The following is a 22,674-nucleotide window of genomic DNA, read 5'->3' on the forward strand; positions in this document are numbered from 1 at the left end:
AACTAGTAACAGCACCCAACAGGAAGCATAGTCTTCCAAAGTGTCATATAGCCTTATAAATATTCATATATATAAATATTCATTGAGTAATCTCCACCAGCTCAATAAGTGTTGAATGCAGGGTCTAATAAATCCAAGTCTGTTGACCTTTTTCAGGTTTATAGTAGGTGTTTATACCATTTTTGTAGACTATTATGAGAAACTACGCTAAAGCAATATGAAACCAGCCTCGGTGATACAGCAGGCGTAATGGGTAAATGGTTTTTCACACTTATTGCTTCATTTTACAGTTTCATTAGAGCTTTTATCTTTATATATATATATATATATATATATATATATATATATATATATATAATTGCATGAAGACTTAACGTAAGGCAATATAACAATTTCTAAAAGATATGCTTCATGTCAAGTATAAATCCTTTTTTTTTTCTGTTCAAAGGGAAGCCAGCTCTATGACATATTCATCAATATCACATCTCCTTCACAGCCATTAACCCTCTCAGGCTCAAACTAAGTTTTTGTTGCTAATGCACAAAAGAATACCTGCAGTGGTACTTCTGAGTAAAAATACCTCATAAAATATGTATGTGGGGTAATCAGGTTGTTAGCTTTTAAGTGTTACAAATCTGCAACGCCTGCCTTGAGAGGGTTAAAATCCTCCTCGGTCCAGTAAGCTCAGTCGCATCCCTTATCAAGCCACATTGTGCCCATTTCAGCCCTGATTTTTTACCCTTTATTACCTTCCAACTAGTGGAACTTAGTCTCAGGTGCCTTGCACACAACTTGAAAAGTTAGTGCCTGTGCTAGAAGGTTACCTAATGCCCGCTTTTGTTTGAAGTTTGAAGTGGTATCGCATGAATCTACATTAGACCTAAATGCTCCCCCCCCCCCCAAAGACAATGATGGACCAACAGTGCTTGGACAATTTTTGTTATATTTGACATGCACTGAAGCTCTCTACGCAGCTGAAAAAATGATATGGATCAGGCTGTAGTTTTGACATCATAATAGCGCGCTGGCTACTTGCAGTAGTGTGTGTGTGTTCAGTTTTTTTTTCTTTGTTTTCTGAGAGCACAGTGCTTGATGGCAGATTCTGCAGGTGACAAGGCACACCTTGACATGGTGACAGCCCATACGCTACATGCACTTTACTGAATGCAAAAGAGAGCAAGGGTTGTGAGACATTTTCATTTTGGTTCAAGTTTCAAAGAGAAGTTTGTGTGTGTATGCATGTGTGCGTGTGTGTGTGTGTGTGTAAGCTCAAAAGATATGTTTGGAATAGAGTCGAAGATAATTGTCCTTTTCCTCTAAAATCATCTAGCCTGATTCTCTTAAAGCCTGCTACTGAGATTGGCTTTTTGCATTTTCAGATAATATGTACACCATATGTGTTTCATCACACATGAATCTTTTTAGCAATATATTGTGTGTCAGCATATAGGTAATCAGAGAAAGGAATGCCTGCAGTTTTGGGAGCTGCCAGATTTGCGATTCTTCCCAAGCAGAGCAATGCTTCAAACTCCAGCTAAAATCTACAAAAAAATTACAGCTCAACATAGTCAGTAGCCGTTCTATATACAGACACACATATATAAAATATGTGCATATAAATACATATATTTGTGATTAATATCTATTTATCCATATATACTGTATATATGAATACATTTGCTTGAATGCCTGTTATACATATATATGTACTGCAAATATAAACAAGTTCATATATTTCAAACATTTCTGATGTTATTCTATCTATGAGGTTAGGATGTCAAGTTAAAAAAGATAAGGCTGTGATACAGAGCAGCCCCTCCCATGCACTCGCCATCCCTCCCGAGACAAAATGAGAAGAGAAAAAAATAAACATTTTGAGTAATTGTAAACTAGCGAAGTGAGAGACCCCATTTGGTCATCTGAAATAGTTTTGCCTGTATTCAAAAAGCATATCAGCAATATATATGTATATATACATGTGTTGTATATATTCGTAATGTACACTTCTTTTAAGTGCAACTCCCCAGCCACGCTGGCTGACAGAGATGCAGTGGTCCGAGTATATTAGAGCTACAAGTCCTCAGCAATAAAAATGTTTGGTCTTTTGGTCCCTAAAACAACTAAGGAATGATGGATAAGACTCCCTGGAGACTGTTGCTATGGCGCTCCTCGGCAACGGTATCCCCTGGAAACGGACAGGCACTCCGAGCTAAAGATGGCCATCCCAAATCGAAGCCAATCTGTGTCGTGAAAATGTCACATTCCTACTTAAGTTCTCTCTCAGAGAATTTGTCCCTTCTTGTTTCAAATCTTAAAAATTGGTCTTCAAAACTCAATTGCTCCACACTATCTTAATGAAAGATCTCCTACGGCAATCCGCTATTATGTTTTTTGTTTGTGGTTTTTTTTGTGGTTGTTTTTTTTTTTTTTTTTTTGTTATTTTTATATTTTTTTTTTCAAAGTTTTGTTCTTGTTGGACTTTTGACATCCGTATTCCTTTCAAGAGTTCAGCGGGGTTGGTCATTGTAAGGAGGTTTGATGTAGTTTCTTTTACTTTTTTCTCCTCCTTTCTTTGTTCAAGTAAAAGTTTTTGTGGTCCAGAAAAGGTAGCTGTCATTCAAGCAGGGTTTTGTGGGGAAAGAAGTGTGTATATGTGTGCAGAAGAGGGGAAAAAAAGTCCTGGGGCTAACCAGGCTGGTACAAATTCACTCTGAGTTCCAAAGTTTTAGTACATCCAAAAAGGAGGTGTCCTTGACTCGGTCATCGCTCTCTCTCTCTCTCCTCTGTTTTCTGAAGCAGCCTCAGTGGTCCAGATGTTGAGTTTGCACTCAGTGGTGGGTAGCAAATAATCAACAGCTCAACAAAACCTGAAAAGCACAGAAGAAAAAGGGACTGTTTGAGTAAAGGAATGTGTGGAGAAACAACACAAGGTTTCACGTTTTGCACCTCGATGCATTGATGCTTGCACTTTTCCACAGGATAGCCACTGGCTCGAGCTTTTCTGCAGATTGCTTAGGTTCCTAGAAGTATCCCACGAAAACTGCACTTTGATACCAGCAGCTGTGGGGTTTGAAGGTGTGTCTAGCTTTGCGGTTCATTTGTGCACTTGCTTGGATCTGATTTAGATAATTGAATGAGACAGCTAGGTCGCTTGCCGTTGAACTTTCATTACACATTTCTACATTATACCGGAAAACAAGAAAAATGACGGAGAGATATTTGCTTTGATTTTTAAATTAATTTTTCTTTGGAAGCAATGACGTCACCAGTGTTGTGTGTTCCTTCTCTGTTGATTTTTGCTGTATTTACATGCAGATGGAGCGGTGCAGAATACTTAACAGGACACCTGCCTCTCTAAAGCGTCTTAGCCAGCACTAAGACTCTAAGTCCTGGTGTGGATAAACAAAGATCATTTTGCTGAGACAATTTTCAAAACAAATCAGTGCTCATCCTGCAGTGAATTAATCTGGCTTCCTGGCTGCAGCTCCGTTGTTATCTTCTACGCGATGAAACAAATTTTTCGTTTCTATTAAAAAACAAACTCTTCAATCCTGTTTTTGAAATGGTGAAGGGATTCTAATCGAGACACACCTTACCGTGTCATTAGATGTTAAATAAGAGTACTCTAGCTTGCTGTTGTGCCAACAGTGTGTTATTATTCTATTTTATTCTATTTTTATTTTTTTAGATGATAATACCAATAGTAAAGCTGGTGATGCAAGTCGAAAAGCAGCTCGCTAATCAGTTGAGAGCGTAATGATGCTCTGGGAAAAAAAAAAAAAAGGAAATCAGAAGATGTTTTCTCCAACATTCAGTTTAAAAAAATCATTTTACATATCAAAAGGAGTGGCGGCACACATTTGATGACAAATTCATATGAGATTGCTCTTCCACCTGCAGTGATTTGCCTCAGGACACTGTCTGGTATGGTTCAGTTAGTTTGTGAGTGGGTGATAAGTTGCCCTTGAATGAAGTCATCAGTAGTGAATGAACGACACAGCCTAAACTCTCCATCACACAGATGAAGGGAGGAGACAAAGAGGAACAGCACAATTACCTGCCTGAGGGGTAATAAATGCCTCTCCCTTGGAAGCACTTTCTTCCCTGTGCAACATGCTGAACCATTTACCAATTATCTTTTACCTACGAGGTAACATACAGGGTCATTTACTGTAAAGTCGTTCTGCAAATAGAGGAGGCTACTTTTTTCGGCCAGCCTGGAAGCTGACATCAAAACAAGGTTTCACTTTCAGTATAGATAGACACGTCTTATGGTTCACAATTACATTTAACATCTTATATTCTCAATATGTTTTAACTAGTCTGCTTTGCCCCCTGTGTGTGTGGGACATTTCCGTTAGCGCTGTGCATCACAGCACTCTTGTTTTCAGCGAATGATGCACGGAGCTAAGAGTGTTTTCCGCCGAAGAAGGCGATGTGAGTGACACTTGTTTGCCCAAGAACACACGGCGCTCTGGCGAGAGTGTTGTTAGGTGTGTGTGCTGCACGTGAGGCACTGTAACACAGCTGTCAGCAGGTTAAAGCTGCAGGAGTTTTAGACAATGCAGTCGCTGCTGAAATTCCCTGAAATGTCACGTTTCACTCTCAGCTTGTCTTGGGAAATATCTGCATGTGACTAATGATAACAAAAAAAAAAAAATCATTATTGTCATCTTCAATAAAGGGTAAGACAACAGCTGCAAAATGTCCTCTTGTTCTTTAGCAGGAAAAATGATTTAATCATTTCACTGTTCAATGAAAACATGAGCATGCTCAGTGAGTGCTTTCATGCACAACAGTGAACACAATTGGGGATTAAAACGAAGAGTTTCTCAACGAGGCTGAATCAGAGGATCACAAGATACTGAAAAAGCTGAAAACTGATGTTGATGCTTCTGCATTAAAAGCATTTTGTGTAGTGGAAATCATTACTACTGTACAAGTATACCAGTGCATCATCCAAAAACGTTTTGACTATCATGTAAAGATAAAAAACAAACAAAACATTTTTAACATGAAGAGGAATAGTCCTTGAATCAAAATCTCTAATTGTCCTGCATGGATGCTGCATTCTCTGAGGTAAATAGTAGAAGTGTAAAAGCATCTCAGATGGTATAGGTTTGTAAATGCTTTTGTACATCACATGGATAACTTGAACATCTGAGACTTGGTGGTAGTGAATGTTACAAAGAGGTTTTGAAGCAACATATGCTGCCATTCAATTGTCTTTTTGAGATAAGGCCTTGTTTACATCCTCACTAAACCCCATTCTGCGGGTATTACAACAGCGTTGCTTCATATTAAGAGCAGCTATAACTACCTGTATACAGTCTAGGCCTGTCAGTTCTTTTTTCAAAAATTTATGAAACAAAAGACAGCGGATTCTTGGGCAGAAAATCCTTTAACAAGGAAGACTGGGGAAGATTTTGCTCTCTATAGGTGAACATTTGGTCTCATTGGTTCCCAAACCCTTACAGAGTGCTGTTAAGAGAAGAGGTAATGCAATGCAGTGGTAAACATACCATGCTTCTAACTGTTTTTTGTGTGTTGCTGGCATCAAATTCAACACGAGCACATTTTTTTTAAACAAAATGTTTCAACTTTAATATCTCATAGGCTCTCTTTATACAATGTTTATATTTTATACAATTCAATGTATTGGTTACATTATTTTTATTTATTTATTTAGGTTTGTAGTCATGGTCCTGGGAGGATTGTGGGAATGTCAACACCTGGTTTTGTTTGGTGAGTGTTTGCCAGTATAATTTGCAATAGCTGTGCATGCACTCAAGAAACCACCTGTGAAACTAAACTGACAACAGGTGTTCCTCAAGGAGTCAACACTGATGCCTAACCTGTCTTTCCCTGTGTTCGACAGCTGCCCCGGCCGCCAGGGTGGCGGTGGCTGGCTGGGGCGCGGGCTAGTAGGGACGGTTGGCATCCTTTGGCCTCTTCAGTTGCACCTTGAGTCTTTTCATGCCGATCTGGAAGCCATTCATTGACTGGATGGCAGCTTGGGCACTACCTGGGTTGTCGAAACTTACAAACCCTGGGGGAAAGGCCAAAAGAGAGAGAAAGAGAAAGGAGGAGATATTGTTATATGAAGAAGCAAGAGCAGTTTGGGACACTAAAAACATGGAATGTGAAGATGAGTTCATTAAGATCCAATAGTCATTTACAGGTGTGTATGATATGAAAACTGGAACGATAATGAAAACCTTTAATCAGCACATAAAACTAAAAAACAGTTACCATTCATGAAACAACTAGTTGTAAGCGTAAATCTAATATAGTGTGATTATTAAAAAAAAAGCACATTAAACTAACATCACACAGATGTGTAATAGTATGACAACAACAACAGGATTACAGGATAATGGGGTTTTATAACTAAAACATCAATATGGTAGTGCAACATTTCAGTTTTGCTTTTTAACTTCCACTGTGATGTGGGGGGAAAAAAAGCGTCAAATAACAAATTAAAACCCGCATCACAAAAACACCAACATGAATTGAGGAAATACATTAATGCAGCGTATTAGTGAGCGAAAGCTAATTTGCAAATGGGTTGCACCTGATGGACTCTCCACAAAACATTCTCCACAATCCATTTATAATTTGCCACATAATTATGCGTTCGACTACGCTGCACTGTCAGCAGCATGACGTGAGATGGCAGTTTTCTGTCTTTGCACGGCAGACTAACTGTGGGATTCTGAAGTTACGTTCTTGGCATGCATCCCTTTTTTTTGTTTTTAGCTGAAAGGAAGCTATAGTCAGGGGCATGCGACTGAAAAACCCACATTTGTATTATACAAAATGTCACGAAGAGCACAGTCGTAATCGAAAGATAAAACGGGCCGCTGAGTTCTCAGATCTCAGCTGTCTGTAACGCTTGGAAAAGGAAAACAAAATATCCAAAGTATCCACTCTTTCTTATTAGTAACAGCACACCTGCAGAGAAACGATCTGCTCTTTTGTTCATCTTTTTAAAGGGAGAGGTGTCAAGAGGTTTGGGGGTAGGGAAGGCGTGGGGGTGGGAAGGGAGTATTGACTGCAGTGCAAAAAAGGGTGATTAGGAAAAAAAAAGAATAATAATAATCAGGAATAAATAACCAATAATCGTTTGGTTTTGTTCATTTTTACCCACCAAAGCATTTACTTTGGTTTGTCGCCCGATCCACAAACACTTTGGAGGAGATGACATTACCGAATGGCAGGAACATCTGCATCAGCTCTCCATCTCCAAACTCCTGAGGGAGGTGGTAGATGAACAGGTTGCAGCCTTCCGGTCCTGCATGGAAAGAAACGGAGAAAGGCGAGAGAAGAGAGGGGGAGGGAGAGAGAGAGAGATAAAAAGGCAAAGGTCAGAGAAAAGGGTCAAGGAAAGAGACGGGGAGTAAGAATGGGAAAGGCAGACCACGAGAGGAGAAAACTCTGTGATGACAGTAAGAAATTATTTAAAGTGTAAAGTAAAAGATAAAGAGGGTAGAAGAGCACATTGTTAGTCAAAGTGGGCTAAAAGGCAGTGAAAGTCAGTTGCCTCTGACAGCTTCTTATAAATGATGTATAAACTCAATTTTCTGCCAAAAATAGAATAATGTTGATTATTTTAGAAAAGAGCTACATTTTTTTTTAACATAAGCTCTCACAGAAACCAATCAAGATGAACATTTCAACATTTGATTGCGTAATTTCATCAGTTTTCTTTGTTTTCTAGCTGTGTCGGTCCTATGTGGTAGTTAATCTCGCATGTTTGGATTGTTGTTTTGACTAAACTAGAATTTAAAATGCATCAGAGTGAAAAACACAAAATAAATGTTCCAGTTTTCTGCATCAGACCATCTTTATGCCCAGTTTCACATTAAAATTTTTTTTCCTTAAATGTGTTTCTTAATATTTGCCTAGTTTTAAGGTTCCAGAGTTGCAAAAATGAAACACGAATAAAACCCATAAAAAGTGTAGAGCAGTTTTCTCCAAGGCTTCAGTCACAGTTGAATGGTAACCTTAAGTTGTCAGGTGATTGCTGAATGTTAAGTATCATGAAAACTAACAACCTTCATACTGATAATTTTATGGCACCCCTTACTATATGACTCCCAAATGCTTAAAATATGGCCTCTGGGTTGCCACAGCTGTGAAATCATCTGCAATTTTTATCTTAACTTCCACAAGAGGGCAGTAAGGTCCCAGGCATGGGTGTTGAGCTTGGCGGTCATTCGGTTCATGAGAAGGCTTACAGCTGAGTTTGAGATGCTCAGTAATATTCTTCTTTTTCTTTTTCTTTGACTCATTCTCAACTCTGTCCTCTGTTTTTTTTATATTACCGAACCAAAAAGCACCAATAATAAAAAAGCTGTTTTGTATCAGGTAAACAAAAACACCCCAAAACACTGCTGAATATTTGTACTTTTCGTAAAAACTGACTGGCAACATTTCAAATCACCCCGCCAGCGTGTATGAGTATTTCAGGAGCATGCCGTGCGTGAGCGTTACCTTCTCGCTGCTGCTGTGGGATGATAGGTGGAGGGTGGGGGAAGGCTTGGCTGATCTGGCCGTATGCAGCGGGGTAGGCTGCTGACACACACAAACACACACCGCGGATCAGATAACAGTCATGACTAGAGCGCACACTTGTATACATATAAACAATGTGATATATGCAGGGGCACAGCAGGCAATCGATCAGATAGCGCACAATAGAGTCTAACGTGTTGCACACCCGACGCGGTGCAGAGAACAAACTGATGGAGTGAGACTGAAACACTTAATGTTACAATATCAAAATTTTAATTTCGAACAAAGGTATGCTTATCCTTGTCCTGTTTTCCGTAGTCTGGCCTCCCTTCCTACTGCGCACACACACACACACACACACACACACACACACACACACACACACACACACACACACACACACACACACACACACACACATCATTGGTGCAGTGAGAGTGACAGACAGACCTGCATACTGCTGGACTCCTGTGTAAGCCTGCTGGAGAGGATCAGCTGCAGTGGGACTTTGAGCTGCTTCAACAGAGACACAGAGAAGAGAAGAAAAAAGAGGAGGAGGTGGTGGTGGTGGGGGAGCACAGATGGATGGAGGTGTGTGTGTGTAGGGGGAGCGAGACAGAGGGAGAATGTAGATGGAGGAGAGGGCACGGAGGAAGGAGAGAGTAATATATAGCAGGGATGAGAAGGAGGAGAGCGATGGAGAGAAGAAAAAGCAGAAAGGTTAGCGAGCCGAACAGCGTGGAGTCAACTCACTTCACTTCGGTGTGTGAGGAACTGAATTCTGAACCTCTCCCTTCTCTTTTTCCAGACCCTTATACTTAAAAGTTTCCCCCAAAGCATTTCAAAAGTTTTCTTCTTCTTCTTTTTTTAAGAAAAGCAGGAAAGCAAAACTTTGATAAACCACAGTTAAGACCAACACACACACACACAAAACAAAAAAGAAAACAACCAACAACACATGGCTCCACTGTCACCACAACAAAGAAAAAAATGTACCTAAACTTGTGCCTATCACAGAAAACCTAAAAAAAAAAACAAGAAACACATTTATTTTTCACATGTACAACAACAGGACGAGCACAACGCACGTAACAGTGGATACGCCTGCTGCTTTCACTTCACATGTTCACAGATCTACAGCAAACTCTCCCTGCATCTGAACTACCGCCGGCACTGTGCCGCACCTTAATGCTACACACCCGTGCGTACAACGCATGCACAATAAATACACCACTGAGAACACACACACACACACATATACACACACACACACACTGATAAACATGTACACACTGATAACGCCAGTATCCTTTAAAACCAAAGTAACACCGAGCACGCAGTAACACTGGAAAAACAGCAACAGATAGCCAGAAGAAAAGAAGAAGAGTTATGGGCTCAAAGAACCTTTAAAAAAAAAAAAAAAAACCAGGTGAAATCCTGTTCAAAAATAATTCAGCTGTCTGTGTTATTATCATCCTTTGTAACACTGTGATACATTTTGCCAGGGGAATTGCAAGTTTGTGAATGTAGCAGCCACAGGGATAGGTTTATTCTAACAAGATGATTTGTATTTGTATACACTGCAAAGAACTTTTCTTTATGACAGTGTCTGGAAACATGAAGTCAGAGTCTTTTTCAGAGCATATTACAGAGCAGAAAATATTTCAGATATTTGAAGCAATATAAATCTTTACTGTTCACTCACAAACTTGAATTTTCCCTCTTTCTTTCCTTCTTTTTAAAATGTTTTAAATGTAAAAAGAAAGAATGTTTGGTCCCAATGGCTTTGAAATGATATCTTCCTGTCCCTGAGCTCAGAAAGAAAAGGGATGAGGGATGAGGGTGGGAGGGAAAGAGCGCTACCTTCGGAGAGAGATGAGAGGAAGCAGCCACCCTGAACCCCAAAACAACTCCGCGGAGCCACGCCCAAGCCGTTTTTCTCTGAGTCCTCTCTAAAAACCACCTCCTGCAACACTGGGGAGACAAGACAACCAAACACATCCAATAAGGTACTAACCACGGCTCATGACACAAGCGCATAGTTAGACTCCGGCAGCCCGAACGCCTTTGCCAAACGATAATCGCCTCAACTTGCTTGCTTTCTGTGGACTACATTCGTCTGGCCTCACCCCCCATGAACATGCTTAAAGGCTATCCTAGTGTGTAAGCCAACATCATGCACGCTTTTCCTGTTGATGGCTGCTTTACAGTGGACGTGTGTCTACATTGAAAAAAATCATACTTTAACATTTGAATTTTTGTGTGTGTGTGTGTGTGTGTGTGTGCGTTTGTCTCTGAGATGATCATATTTACCAGGATAATGGTGTATCCCGTTGGTAAAAACTGCTTCTGCGGGGGGCTGTCCATTTGCCTGCGGGGGCGGCATGCCAGTAAAACCATTTACACTAATTGGAGATGGGATGCTGGTCACTGTGGGGGCGCTGATGCCTGGTGGAGTACTGCCACCTGCAGCCATGGGGCAGACAGACAGAGACAGAGAGAAACAATGCAATTTTTCCACCCCGAGGACATTATGGAAAAGTTTTACTTTGACTGGCCACCTAGTAACTCTTGCAAATGTCAGGAGGGCCGGTCCAGTGGGCCGGTGAAGACACTAAATGTCAGGGCTGATTTCTTGTCCAAGTATGGCCCTTACAGTGAAACAACAGCCATTAGATGTGACCCTCAGACGTATTTTCTGAGACTAGTGAATACTGTGTTGATATCAAATGATTGCTAATTATGTGTTCCCAGAATGATCTTCTTTTACATTCCTTGGGTGTATCCAGAAACATGCATTTTCTTCCTTTCGGCTGTATCTTATTTCCACTGCAGTCTTAGAGTCGGGTCTTAAAAGAATAAACTATTTTTAGTCATTAATATTACACTTTATTAAACAGCTGGTGCTGCTGTTTTCAAAAGGATCTCATACTTATATTCGATTTTCCACATCTTATTTTAATGTCTTCGCTTTAGACGGCATGATGGAAGTGAATAAACAAAAAAAAAAATCCTTTTATCCAGACTGTTGTGTCATGCAGTGCAGATATATTATGTTGTAGGGCCATGTTAACACTTCAGTCAGCCAATTTATGGATTGCATTTATATAGCGCTTTTCAAGGAAAGCCATATCGTGCCATCGGCCCCTCTGGCCAACACCAGTAGGCGGTAGGGTAAAGTGTCTTGCCCAAGGACACAACGACCAGGACAGAGAACCCAGGGATCGAACCAGCGACCTTCCGGTTGCAGATGCGCTTCCCAACCCCCTGAGCCAGTTTTAGTGTTTGAGTAAATCTGTAACCACAGTAACCAGGTGTTTAGACTAAAGAATCAACCTGATGTATTTCTTTGATGGATATGGTTATTCAATTTTATTGATTTATTTTATGTTGTATGTACTTAACCTTAAGATGACCTTTATGACCTGTAAAGACTTTTATGAGCACTCAGTAGCACTGAGTGCTCATAAAAGTCAAAAGTCTCATGTGCACAGATGGAAGGTTTAGGGTTTCAGATTTGGGTTCTTGGCTTCCAGTGACACCAGATTGTCTGCTGTCAGCCCCCCTCTGGAACATTAATGCTAGCTTGTGCTCATGTATATTTATGTATAGAAGTATAATCCACAATGCATGCACTGTGGTAGATGCACTTTCTGAAAAAACTCTGATAGGTACTTTAACAATTGACCTTAAACCAGTTACCTGACGTGGGAGTCAGCGGTGCTCCGGGGAGGCCATTGATGGTGGCCATGTGCTGCATCTGGGCAGCAGCAAAGGCTGCCATTGGACTGAGGTAGCCTCCTTGGCCTACAGATGCCATCAGTGCTGCTTGCTGCTGCACCTTCAGGTGGTGAAGAAGAAGGGAAAGCAGAAAGTAATAAAAGTAAAGACCTGTGAGTCTGAGCTAAGCAAAGCAAGACAAAAAAAGCATAAGAAGTAGAGCTATAGCAGAAATGCTGCTACAGAGATGGGAAACAGCATATTAGGAGGTGAAAACCATGTATTAAACTTTATAGAACATCTATCCTTTAATTTTTTTTTTTTTTAAATTAACATTTGACTTGATGACTTTTGCTTCTTCTTTTGCCTTTTCAAATTTAAATTTGAGCTAAGCTCGAGCGCTCTGTTTAATCTCTGTGGCTCACTGAATAAATAACTGTGGATAAAAAAAGGAGTTCTGTGGGGCATCTTGCCTGAGCGTAGGCTCCATAGGCTCCAAACTGCAGGGCCATAGGGTTGAAGATGCCCATCTGACCAGCCATCTGCTGCATGCGGCGTATGGTGCGCTCCTTATCCGTGTCGGCGAACTTTACCACCAGACTGGATGAGGCCCCCTGTGCACCCACCCATCCACCCACACACATACACACACACACACACGCCAGGAAGTACATGTTAATGTGGTTCGATAGACGTCTGACATAAGCTTGCATTAGCACACATACACACATACTGTTTTAAATCTCTGGCCAAGGCAATGGCCCCCAGAGCTTTAACTGGTGCCCATTTTCCCCAAAAAGTCCTGATGGGTTATAACTAAAAGGGACATTCCATGTTAAGTCAACCTTACATTCTCATGTAATATTTTTACATTTTCATAATTTCCTGTTGCAAGGCTTCCGTTATGAATATATTCCAATTATTAGAGCAATTTAAATATTTATGAAAAAAGTGCCACTTTTACAGAAGGGCAAAATCGTACTTTTTTGCCTAAATCATAACTCACAAGTTGAGTGGTTTCACAAAGCTGCTCAGCAATACTTTATCTCCACCATTGTGCTTGTGGGAACAGCTGGATAATTTGTGTGGAATCTGCCAGATTTGGGAGTATTCTATGGGATTTTTGTCAGATACAGCAACAAACACAAAACAACAAAAAAGCAAAACATCAAGACAGATCTTGACTATTTTCCCCTGAAACCTGTAAAAAAATATTACCAGTACTAAATACATACATGTACATGTGCAGGTGAACACATCGCTATGCACTCTGAATTTGGCTCATGTAAACAAATTCTTTTTCATAGCTCTTAGTTTTGACTGTCCAATCAAACAAACGTTTTCATCAGTGGTAGGCAATGTGAGCTCACTCTCATTGCACTGTAAGCTATAGAGATATAACAGGTACAATGAATAAAATATGAACAATGTGAAAATGTAATTGGTGCTTCAGATAAATTCAGAAATGCCTGTTGGACTCCTTTAATGAGCCACTCTTCAAACTTTTACTGCCAGCCCATTGCAGGTTGTAGGTACTATTGTAGCTGATGTAATGCAGCACAGTAAGCTGCAATGTAAAATATCTTCCTAGTGTACGAAACACCACATATGCAAATTACCCATATAAATGCACCGTATCCATGAAGAATGTTTGAGATTTCAGATGCTAATAAGATCCAAATGGTTTATTCGAGGGCTACATGCCTTAGTTTGTTTATTTTGCTTGCACTGGAGGTTCAAGGTAGCGAACTGACCAGAGGATGTGTACACTGTCGACATCAGGGGATGGATACGCTCAGTAACAATACTCAAGAGGGCTCTGGCATTTAAACAATGCACAGTTTGTACTAAGGGACCCAAAGCGTCCCGAGAAATTGAGCCTGTGTGATTTATAGCCTCAGTTTTCTATTCTTAGCTGACAGGGGTGGCACCTGGTGTGGTCTTCTTCTGCTGCTGCTGTAGACCCACCTGCTTTGCGGTTCAACATGTTCTGCATTCAGAGATGCTCTCTGAGTTACTGTTGCCTTTTCAGCTCGTAGCACTCTGGCCATTTTCCCTTGACCTCTGACATCAGTACTGGATATTTTCCCTTTTTCCAGACCATTCTCTTTAAACTCTAGAGATGATTGTGCTGGAAAATCCCAGCAGATCAGCAGTTTCTTCAAAGTTCAAAGCAATTGATAATTATTTAAATGTGCTGCCTTTGTAAATTTAGTGAAAAATGTAACTACATCTGTCCCAGGCTGAACTTTTTTTTAAATATGTGAATGTTTAGCAGTTTTTAGCAGCTATTTCTTTTTAAACAGCAGAACAGGATGACAGATAAAAACTGCTGCAAAAAACAAAAATAACAACTGTGCCTACCAAAATTATAGGTATACAACATTTCCCAGTAGTCCTAATCCACTGACTATAATTTAAGCAAATATTGTGCATATGATCACCTCTTCTTTAGAGGACGCTGTAACTTGAAAAATATTTCCTCTATGGGTCTAATATTTGAGAAATCTCATGACATAGATTCATAGATTCATCTTTCAACCCAGGAAAAAAAAAGTGTAAAAAATGGCTCAACTGAGATGGAAAGATCGAATAGCCCTAAGGACAAATTTCCTCACTGGGACTGATAAACTCCAGCCCGAGTTAAATTTATAAGGAATATAAGCAGTATTTGAGTCATCTCCCTGTGTGACTCACCTCTCTCACACACCTACATGCACGCACGCAGTTACTCACAGGCATTGTCTGGCTCCCGTGTAGTGCACCGATGGCTGCCTGAGCTTCAGCATGAGAGGAGTATTTTACAAACGCACAGCCTTAAAGAGAACGAGAGAGAGGAGAACCTGAGTAAGGGGATAATGAGATCGTGAGAACAAAGGGAAAAAAAAGTTTCCTGAGAAGTATATCATACAGTATCACAACAAAGCATTTATAGTAACAATACAACAAGCAGACAGTCCCCCCCCCTCCTTTTTTTCCCACCTGGGATAAATTTTCTACAGTAACAAATATTTAGTGAAGAAAGCCTCCTTTGCTGTGGATTGCTACATCAATGTTGATCGAAGCTCAGCAGACTAAATGTGCCAATCTGGCGTCATTAACGACTTCGAGGATCCTCAGATAGCGCTCAAAATGCTACAGCGTTTTGGTGTCGCTTACTATTGACAAGCGCCGTTGATAAATTTGAGTGATCAAGTTCTCAGTAATTATTGAGCTAAAGCCCACTTAGCTGAGTAAGCTGGCTGATGAAGCCTTGTTAATGGAGCTTCACGGAGGAATCAGAATGATCAAGCCCACTGTAATCATCAGGCTTAGTTATCATCGAGTTTCATTGATTAGCTGCTAAGCCCACTGATGAACTTCATGCGGTGAACTTGTGTAGCACTCTGACAACATTTAAAAAGGGGCATTTTTCTGGCATGACATGAAGCCCGATGGTTAATAAGGAGGGTGACTTATTTTTTTTTTCTTTATCAGAGCCTTGTAGGTTGACTCACGAGGTTAATGGGGTTCATCTGTAAAGAGCTGCTGGTTTGTATCTCTCGTCCCTTTGGGCGAAAGCTTTCAAATGGCATTTACTGTTGAAATTTACTGAATCTCCGGTATTCTTATGTAACGACTCCTCTGATGATTGTGAAATAGCCCGCTTTGACATCACTCAGCGCGGAGTGTTTTAAGAAGAACTTTGCAAAGTCACCAACTTTGAAAGGCCAAATCATTTCTGTGCAGTAGCCTGTGAAAAAAGTCTGCCGGCTCAAAGTCATAAACAGCTATAAACTCACCTTTGCTGTTTCCGTCGGGACCTCTGAGGATGGTGCATTCCTCGATGCTGCCGAAGGACTCGAAAAGGCGCCGCACATCATCTTCTGACTGTTGCTTGTTGAGCATGCCCACAAAAAGCTTTCTGTCTTCTAAAGGGAAAAAGGAATAGGTCACAATCAGGAGATCAGGAGATCAGGAGATGCTTTTTGGTATTCTACAAAGAGACGTGCTGTGTCGCTTAGACGGAGGCATTTTTGCTAAGCCTTAGATACACAAGCACCAGGTCAAATATCAGATGCAGTTTTGTTTTGTGATATAGTCAATTGCAACAATTTTCAAACTTGAAAATCTGCTTGATTAAGTTTCATTAGAAATTCAACTTTATTTGTGTTAAAAACAACTGAGTTGAAGCTACACGCCAAAAAGAGAAAGTTATAGTAGAATAACAGTTCACAAAAAGTTCATAATGCTAGAAAAAATTATTATGTAATGTAATCTAATGCTGCAGTCCTAGTGTATTTCTAATTCAATGCTGTTCCTGAGCTGAAAGTCTGTAATGTGCATTTTAAATGGACTAGCTGGTTGGTGTATTATGTTATTATTTAGTATGCAGTCTATTTGAGGTGCACAGCTGTTTCTGCATATTCACTTTAAAATGTATTAATACTGTTTACTGTTTAACCAGCTGCCCATTGCATATTTGCAGGGCACCATAATCAAGGCGAGGAAGCCCTTTTCTGTGGAGTCTCTGTCCTTTGGGAATATGACTACCCCATGGCACAGTATGTCTGATGCTAACAACAATGTTCTCTCTCATCACATTCAGTGCAGCTTGTGTGACACATGCAGTGTCTGTGGTAAATGTTTGCCACTGTATAAGTTGGCTATGCTGCTGGTTTCACGTGTCACGCCCCCTCTGCAACCTCAACTCCTTATGCAGCGGTAGCGCGAAAGTTTCTGTTGCCCTGGATTTAATTGCTAATACCTGACAAGGTGTGGCAGGGAGACCAGACACTGTCATGCTCTCTCTTGGGTGTTGGTGTCATTTTTAGCTAAAAATATTTAGTAAATTAAAATAAAGCCCATGTTTCTAAAAAAGAAAAAAAAAGCAGTGTGGAGTCAATCTCCGATTTATGTTGGAGCTTATGAGCCAGGTCATAAAAGATGCCAAGGAAAGATGTTCTCCAAGTTTTATGAACGCTGTTGCTAGGTAATATTTTCCCTACATTTATACTGAGAAAATAAGCTATTTTCTGCTCTGTATCTTTTTTTATATTTCTGGACTTCATCTGTTTCATCTTGCTTTGCACTTCCTTGACAAAAACAGGTAGTGCAAATAACACTAAACAGAATATGGAGTATTAATAGCTATGATGTTATGTAGAGAGATTATCTTCTTCTTCTTTTGGCTGTTCCTTCCTTCCTACCTCCGTCTCATCCTATCCCTAGCATCCTCCTGTGCCACACCAACCCACTTCACGTCCTCCTTCACCATATCTATGAACCTCATCTGAGGGCTTCCTCTTTTCCTCCTGCCTGGCAGCTTCATCTTTAACATCCCTTATGTTGCGATGATGAGATATTTGACTAAAGTTACTTTCATATAATACCACTTTGTACCTCAAGAAGGGATAGTGAGTCAGTGTAGCAGCAATTCCCTCACTCAAGCGTGAGAAGAAATAGTGCTGCCCAGAGATTTGGTGGGTTTTTTTAAAAATTTCATTCAGCAGGAAAAACAGTCAGGGAATGAAACTGTAAACATAACTCTGGCAGAGTGACAGTTGAGAGAAGATTAACAGGAGTTACCAAGCGAGCTGGCCAGCTAGTCCAGCTTATGCTTCCTCTCACACTGCCCAGGCCACCAGTATTAAGAGATGATGGGGACTTGTAACGAGCAACGGGCATACAGCAGATCATCACGGAGGCTGGTTGCAGAGCTTTTATGGTTTTGTGTTTTCTCATTACTTGTTTTTGTTTTCAATTCGGTTTAGTTTCACTTGGTTTCCAGAATGGCTTTGCTTTAGTTTAGTGTTCATTAGTTGTAGTCTTTGTTAATTATTTTCATACAGACGGTATTTGTCAGGGGGAAGAATTGGAAAATAAAAGCAAAGATGTTTTCATGCATAAATGCTTAGTAAAGAGGGTCCGACGCAAGTTCAGAAAATCATTTCAGCTAGTCTTGTTTTATTTTTGTTGGTTTTTGGTTAGTTTTTGAATGATTTCTATGCTGTAGCAATGTCTCACAAAGGCAAACCAGCACTGCTGAGACATCCATATGACATGGAAATAAAAGAAAGCAACACGAAGCACCACTCAGGATTCTGAGCAGTCACTGCTTTCTACTGTGAAGCAACAGTGGTCTCTTCTAGAGCGAGGTATTTGTGGCAAATTAAATGGTTTTGTTTATTTATTTATGACTGCCTCCTGCACCCCATCCACCAGGAGTCATACTCTTCAGTTCCATTGTGGAAGGAAATTTCACCAAGTCCCTCGGTCCTCCCGAGGATTCCACAACATGTCGTAATTTTCAAACCAGAATATGAATGATCTGAAAAATCTACCATGTTGAATGTTATTTGTGCAGATTCTACAGAAAATAAGCCACCAAGTGATAATCATCTTGTATTAAATGTTATGTGTAAATAAATGTGAATGCATAATGTGTGGTGAGACAACATCCTGTAAGCAGCATCCTAGTAGCTGTTTCATCAGATGTTTTTGTCAGATATGAAATGGCACGACAAGATAGAAACTCACAATGACAGTGTGACAATGCATGGGTCTTGCTTGTCACATCAGTCTGACATTTTTTTCCCCCATTGAATCAGTCATTTAAAATTACAACCTATAGGCAAGGAAGTGCACCTGTCACAGGTGTCAGATATGAGAGAAGGCAGCTGTGTGGGTGTGCCTTTCCTCAGGTCAGAACATGATTAAAATTTAACTAAGGTCAGTTCCCTAGTCTTGCCAGTGAACTTTTCCTTCCCCCCCCCCCCCCTTCCCCCCCAAAGAACAACATATGTATTGTCATTATTATTATACAGAAGTAGGAAGTAATATGCATAAGTCAAAGATTATGCTGAATCCAGGAGACAGCTGTATGAATGTGGGAGGCTATGCGCATATTTTTCCCATGGCTAAAGAAAAGCTTTGCTAAGACCTTCGAAGCAGCATACCTACTTTCTGTATAAGGTTACAGCAGGTAAAGCGTCAGGAAAAATACTTTATCATTTCTCACGGCCAACACCTAATGCATTTATGGGTCTAATTCTCATTTATGAGCACGTAGCAATAATCCATTTGCATATATTAACTGCTGGCCTCTTCTTTGGCAAAAAGCCTCCACCATATTTATTGCCCAAAATGCTGACGTGAAGTAACTTGATTACATGTAAAACTTACACGTAATTTTGGTACAAAACATTAAATTTAATGCAACTGGTGAAATTAAATGTATTTGATTGGTATACACTGAGTTTATACTAAACTATGTTTTTCAATGATTAGTTTGATTGAATTTGAGTTAAAAAACATTTGATTTGATATATTTCAGTTGCATTTTACTCAAAATTATTGTGTCATGTTAATGAGGGCCAGCACTCTTTTTTTTTTTTTTAGTGAAGTAACTCATAATTAAAACCTAATTTCTTTCTTTTTCACTGCCAATTTTTTCACATATAAACTTACAGGCTGTCAAATACATTGTAGAACGTTATAATCGGATACAAATCGGTCATTCAGGGTCTCTAATAAAATATGGACAGACCAAGGTTCGGCATCAGTTCATTAGTGTCAGCACATGACGGCGTTAGTCGAGTCACTCAATGAGTGGTCGAGGAGAATTGTGAAGCTGAGAGCGAAAGTGTGCTGGAAGCGAAAGCAGCAGATGTGTCGATGTGCACGGCTGTCATCAGTTCCCGCGTCGCAAAGAATCTGAGCTTTGTGGAAAAAAGGGGGTGTATACGTTCGGAAACTAATGAGCCTCAGTGCAATTGAGGCTCTGAATGTGCTCTGCAAATTAATGTGTGTCTAGGTGTGGGTATCCGCGGGCGCCCGTGTGTGTGTGCATGCGTGTTGAGGGTCCGTTCCCCGCTGCTTGTGCCTGACAGGGTGTCCTTGCCAAGTCAACAAGACTAATCTGCGCTCTGGCCTTGCACCGGGGGAGGGGGCAGGGTGGGATGGTGAGTGTTTACAAGAGTGTAGCGCATATCAGAGGTGGACACACATATGCACAGGCACGCACTCGCAAATCTTGAAATGTTTGCACCCCCACACCCTCCTCCTCCTCACATCTTCTCAGACACATACACATTCATAGTACACACCTCAATGGTGCCCAACAATTCTCCAGGGAAGCCACCAATAAACATGACATCTTTCTTTGTGAAAGGACTTACACACACACGCACACACACTCATATTCAGCAAGAGAGCAAATCAATATACACCAGAGTCTCAATAACGATGTAAAGCCCCCCCTCTCTCTCACGCACACAGACAGTACATGACAGTGGCTCTCCCCGATCTCCCACTACAGTAATATTTAGTTGGCTCGAGTTGTACCAGGATACATAAAAAGTATTAGTTTCCAATTTCATTATTGATTTTTGCCACACTTAACAGTACTCCTTTTTTTTATCACTTGCGCAGACCCATCTTCACTAAATCAGTTTTCACACATGAACTCAGGGTCAGGGTAATCAGGTGTCCCCAGTTATCCTTTCTCACACACGTAGCGCACTGTAGCAGATGGCCAGCGTTATCTGCAGACTCAGTACTGGAAATACTGTTTGGTTTAGGTGAGGGAGATGTCTGACTAGAGCAAGCACAGAGCAGGATATAGGACACTCACTTGCTAGCTGTGAATTTGTTGGACAAAGCTGTTTTTTTTCAAGATCAAGGCACATTAGTGCACCTGGTCATCAGGCGGTCTTTGTACTTGGAAGCTGGCAAGTTAAAGGTCTCTTAATGTCAGAGCTGACTGTGTGGCAAGTTTTCATTCTCACGAAGCTCGATCAGAGAAGTTATGACTGAAAGTAGCTTCTCCTTATTTGTTAACAGTGGTGGAAAGCAATGTGCTTATTGAATCAAGTGCTGTACTTGAATCTCATTTACTTTAATATTTTTCAGTTTTTGCTATCTTATTGTTAAAGTAATTTAAAGATGAAATATTGCATTACTTACTCCAGTGCATCTAGTTTTATTTTATTAGAAAGCCATAGTCTTCAAGTTTCAATCTTGCATTTAAACTTATGACAAGCATTTAAAATCCAGAGCATTAAATCAGTGGGTCGAAACCTGTTGGCTTCTGGCACTGTTACAATAAGAAGCGCCTAGTTGGTGATCCATGCCAGTTTTTTAGATGTGAAGTATTTGCTACTATTTTACCCTGAAAAGATAAAATAATAGTAAGTACGGTGGTGCAGTGGTGCACTGCTGCCTCACACCAAGAAGGTAGAAATCTGACCGAGATTTTTGTGTGAAGCTTGCATGTACTCTCCGTGTGGGTTCTTTCTGGGTGCACTGGCTAGTACTTAAGTGAATTGGTGATTCCTAAATTGCCTGTAGGTGTCTCACTGTGTTAGCCCTGTGACAGCAATCCGTCCAGGTTATACCCTGCCTCTCATCCTGCGGCACCACCAAGTGCTGTAACATCTTGTATCAACACTGGTTTTAGCTGAGTAATATCACACTGAAATGTATGTAACTGGGTTACAAGGGGCTAGAAGGTACCACCAGTACACTTTAAAACCAGTATATAAAAATTCAAATGCACAAATGTTAAGATTTTATTGATAACAGGTTACGATTATGTTATCAATATAATTGTTTTTGCCTTGTTTTTTGGCATACATTTGTTTTTTTATTATCATCACCAGTTTCTGACCCCTTATTACCCCATTACACAAACATACTCAGCTAAAACCGCTGTTGATAAAAGATGATACCTACTGGATACTGCCATACTGGATATAGATTTGGTATTTAAGTGGTAATAACTTGCTATCTCCATATTATTACCTTCTTATTCCTTCCCTTTTACCCCATTATTACCACATCGTTGCTGAGCTGTAACAGAAAGTGCAACTGAAAGATGAATTATTCCTCCACCAGTACAATTTAACACTCTGGCACTATATTATATTGCTTTGCTTTCCTGTGTGAAAATATGGGATCAAGAAGTAAAGAAATTTCCTGGAAAACCAGCAGTGTAGGGAACTAGATAAGAGGCAGAGAAGTATGGATGTCTTGCCTTGCCTTCACTTTCCTCATTCTCAGTGTTGCCTCTTTTCTCCCCCTTTCCATCAATCATTCTCAGAGAACCAACAAACTAAACAGAAGAGGAAGTTGCGGATTCCTTGCAGTTTTATTTATTTATTTTTTTGTACAAACTAACACCTCTCTCAGTCTGTAGACATCCACTGCTTATCAACCTTATCAACGAACTCCTTGCATGCTCCATTTCTTCTCCCCCCCTCCCCTCCCCTCACCCTTTCCATCTTTCTTGTGCCTGGAGAATCACTCTGGTGCCTGTTATATTAAAAACTGAAAACTTTGAAAGACTTCAGCCAAAATTGGTCAGACTGCATCAATCTTGTCTTGTACAGTCCATTGATTGATGTCAGGAGCAGGTCACTACTTGTCTAGACATAGAAAATTCGCTTTAAGCGGCCT

The 22,674-nt window shown here is 40.4% G+C and overlaps 1 protein-coding gene across 10 annotated transcripts in view; it reads right to left on the reverse strand.

Moving 5' to 3' along the window:
• Window positions 1-363: 363 nt before the first annotated feature.
• Window positions 364-22,674, reverse strand: part of celf4 (CUGBP, Elav-like family member 4) — an 88,792-nt gene continuing 66,481 nt past the window's right edge. Inside the window, exons 4-14 of one of the 10 annotated variants that reach the window (XM_086291791.1) lie at window positions 16,020-16,148; window positions 14,974-15,053; window positions 12,711-12,851; window positions 12,220-12,358; window positions 10,831-10,983; window positions 10,381-10,491; window positions 8,968-9,030; window positions 8,497-8,577; window positions 7,211-7,294; window positions 5,856-6,049; window positions 364-2,867 (exon numbers count right to left, since the gene is read on the reverse strand). In XM_086291791.1, the coding sequence (XP_086147917.1) occupies window positions 5,922-6,049; window positions 7,211-7,294; window positions 8,497-8,577; window positions 8,968-9,030; window positions 10,381-10,491; window positions 10,831-10,983; window positions 12,220-12,358; window positions 12,711-12,851; window positions 14,974-15,053; window positions 16,020-16,148 (1,109 nt within the window). In that variant the 3' untranslated portion in view covers window positions 364-2,867; window positions 5,856-5,921. Of the gene's footprint in view, window positions 2,868-5,855; window positions 6,050-7,150; window positions 7,295-8,496; window positions 8,578-8,967; window positions 9,034-10,380; window positions 10,492-10,830; window positions 10,984-12,219; window positions 12,359-12,710; window positions 12,852-14,973; window positions 15,054-16,019; window positions 16,149-22,674 lie in introns of all 10 variants that reach the window. The other 9 variants (XM_086291790.1, XM_086291788.1, XM_086291789.1 and 6 more) reach the window with 9 other exon arrangements.

The sequence above is a fragment of the Aulonocara sp. 'chitande type north' Nkhata Bay genome, linkage group LG5 (assembly GCF_057382095.1).
Source record: "Aulonocara sp. 'chitande type north' Nkhata Bay isolate Kocher_YH1m ecotype deep benthic linkage group LG5, A_spYH_male_GT1.1, whole genome shotgun sequence".
Classification (NCBI taxonomy): domain Eukaryota; kingdom Metazoa; phylum Chordata; class Actinopteri; order Cichliformes; family Cichlidae; genus Aulonocara; species Aulonocara sp. 'chitande type north' Nkhata Bay.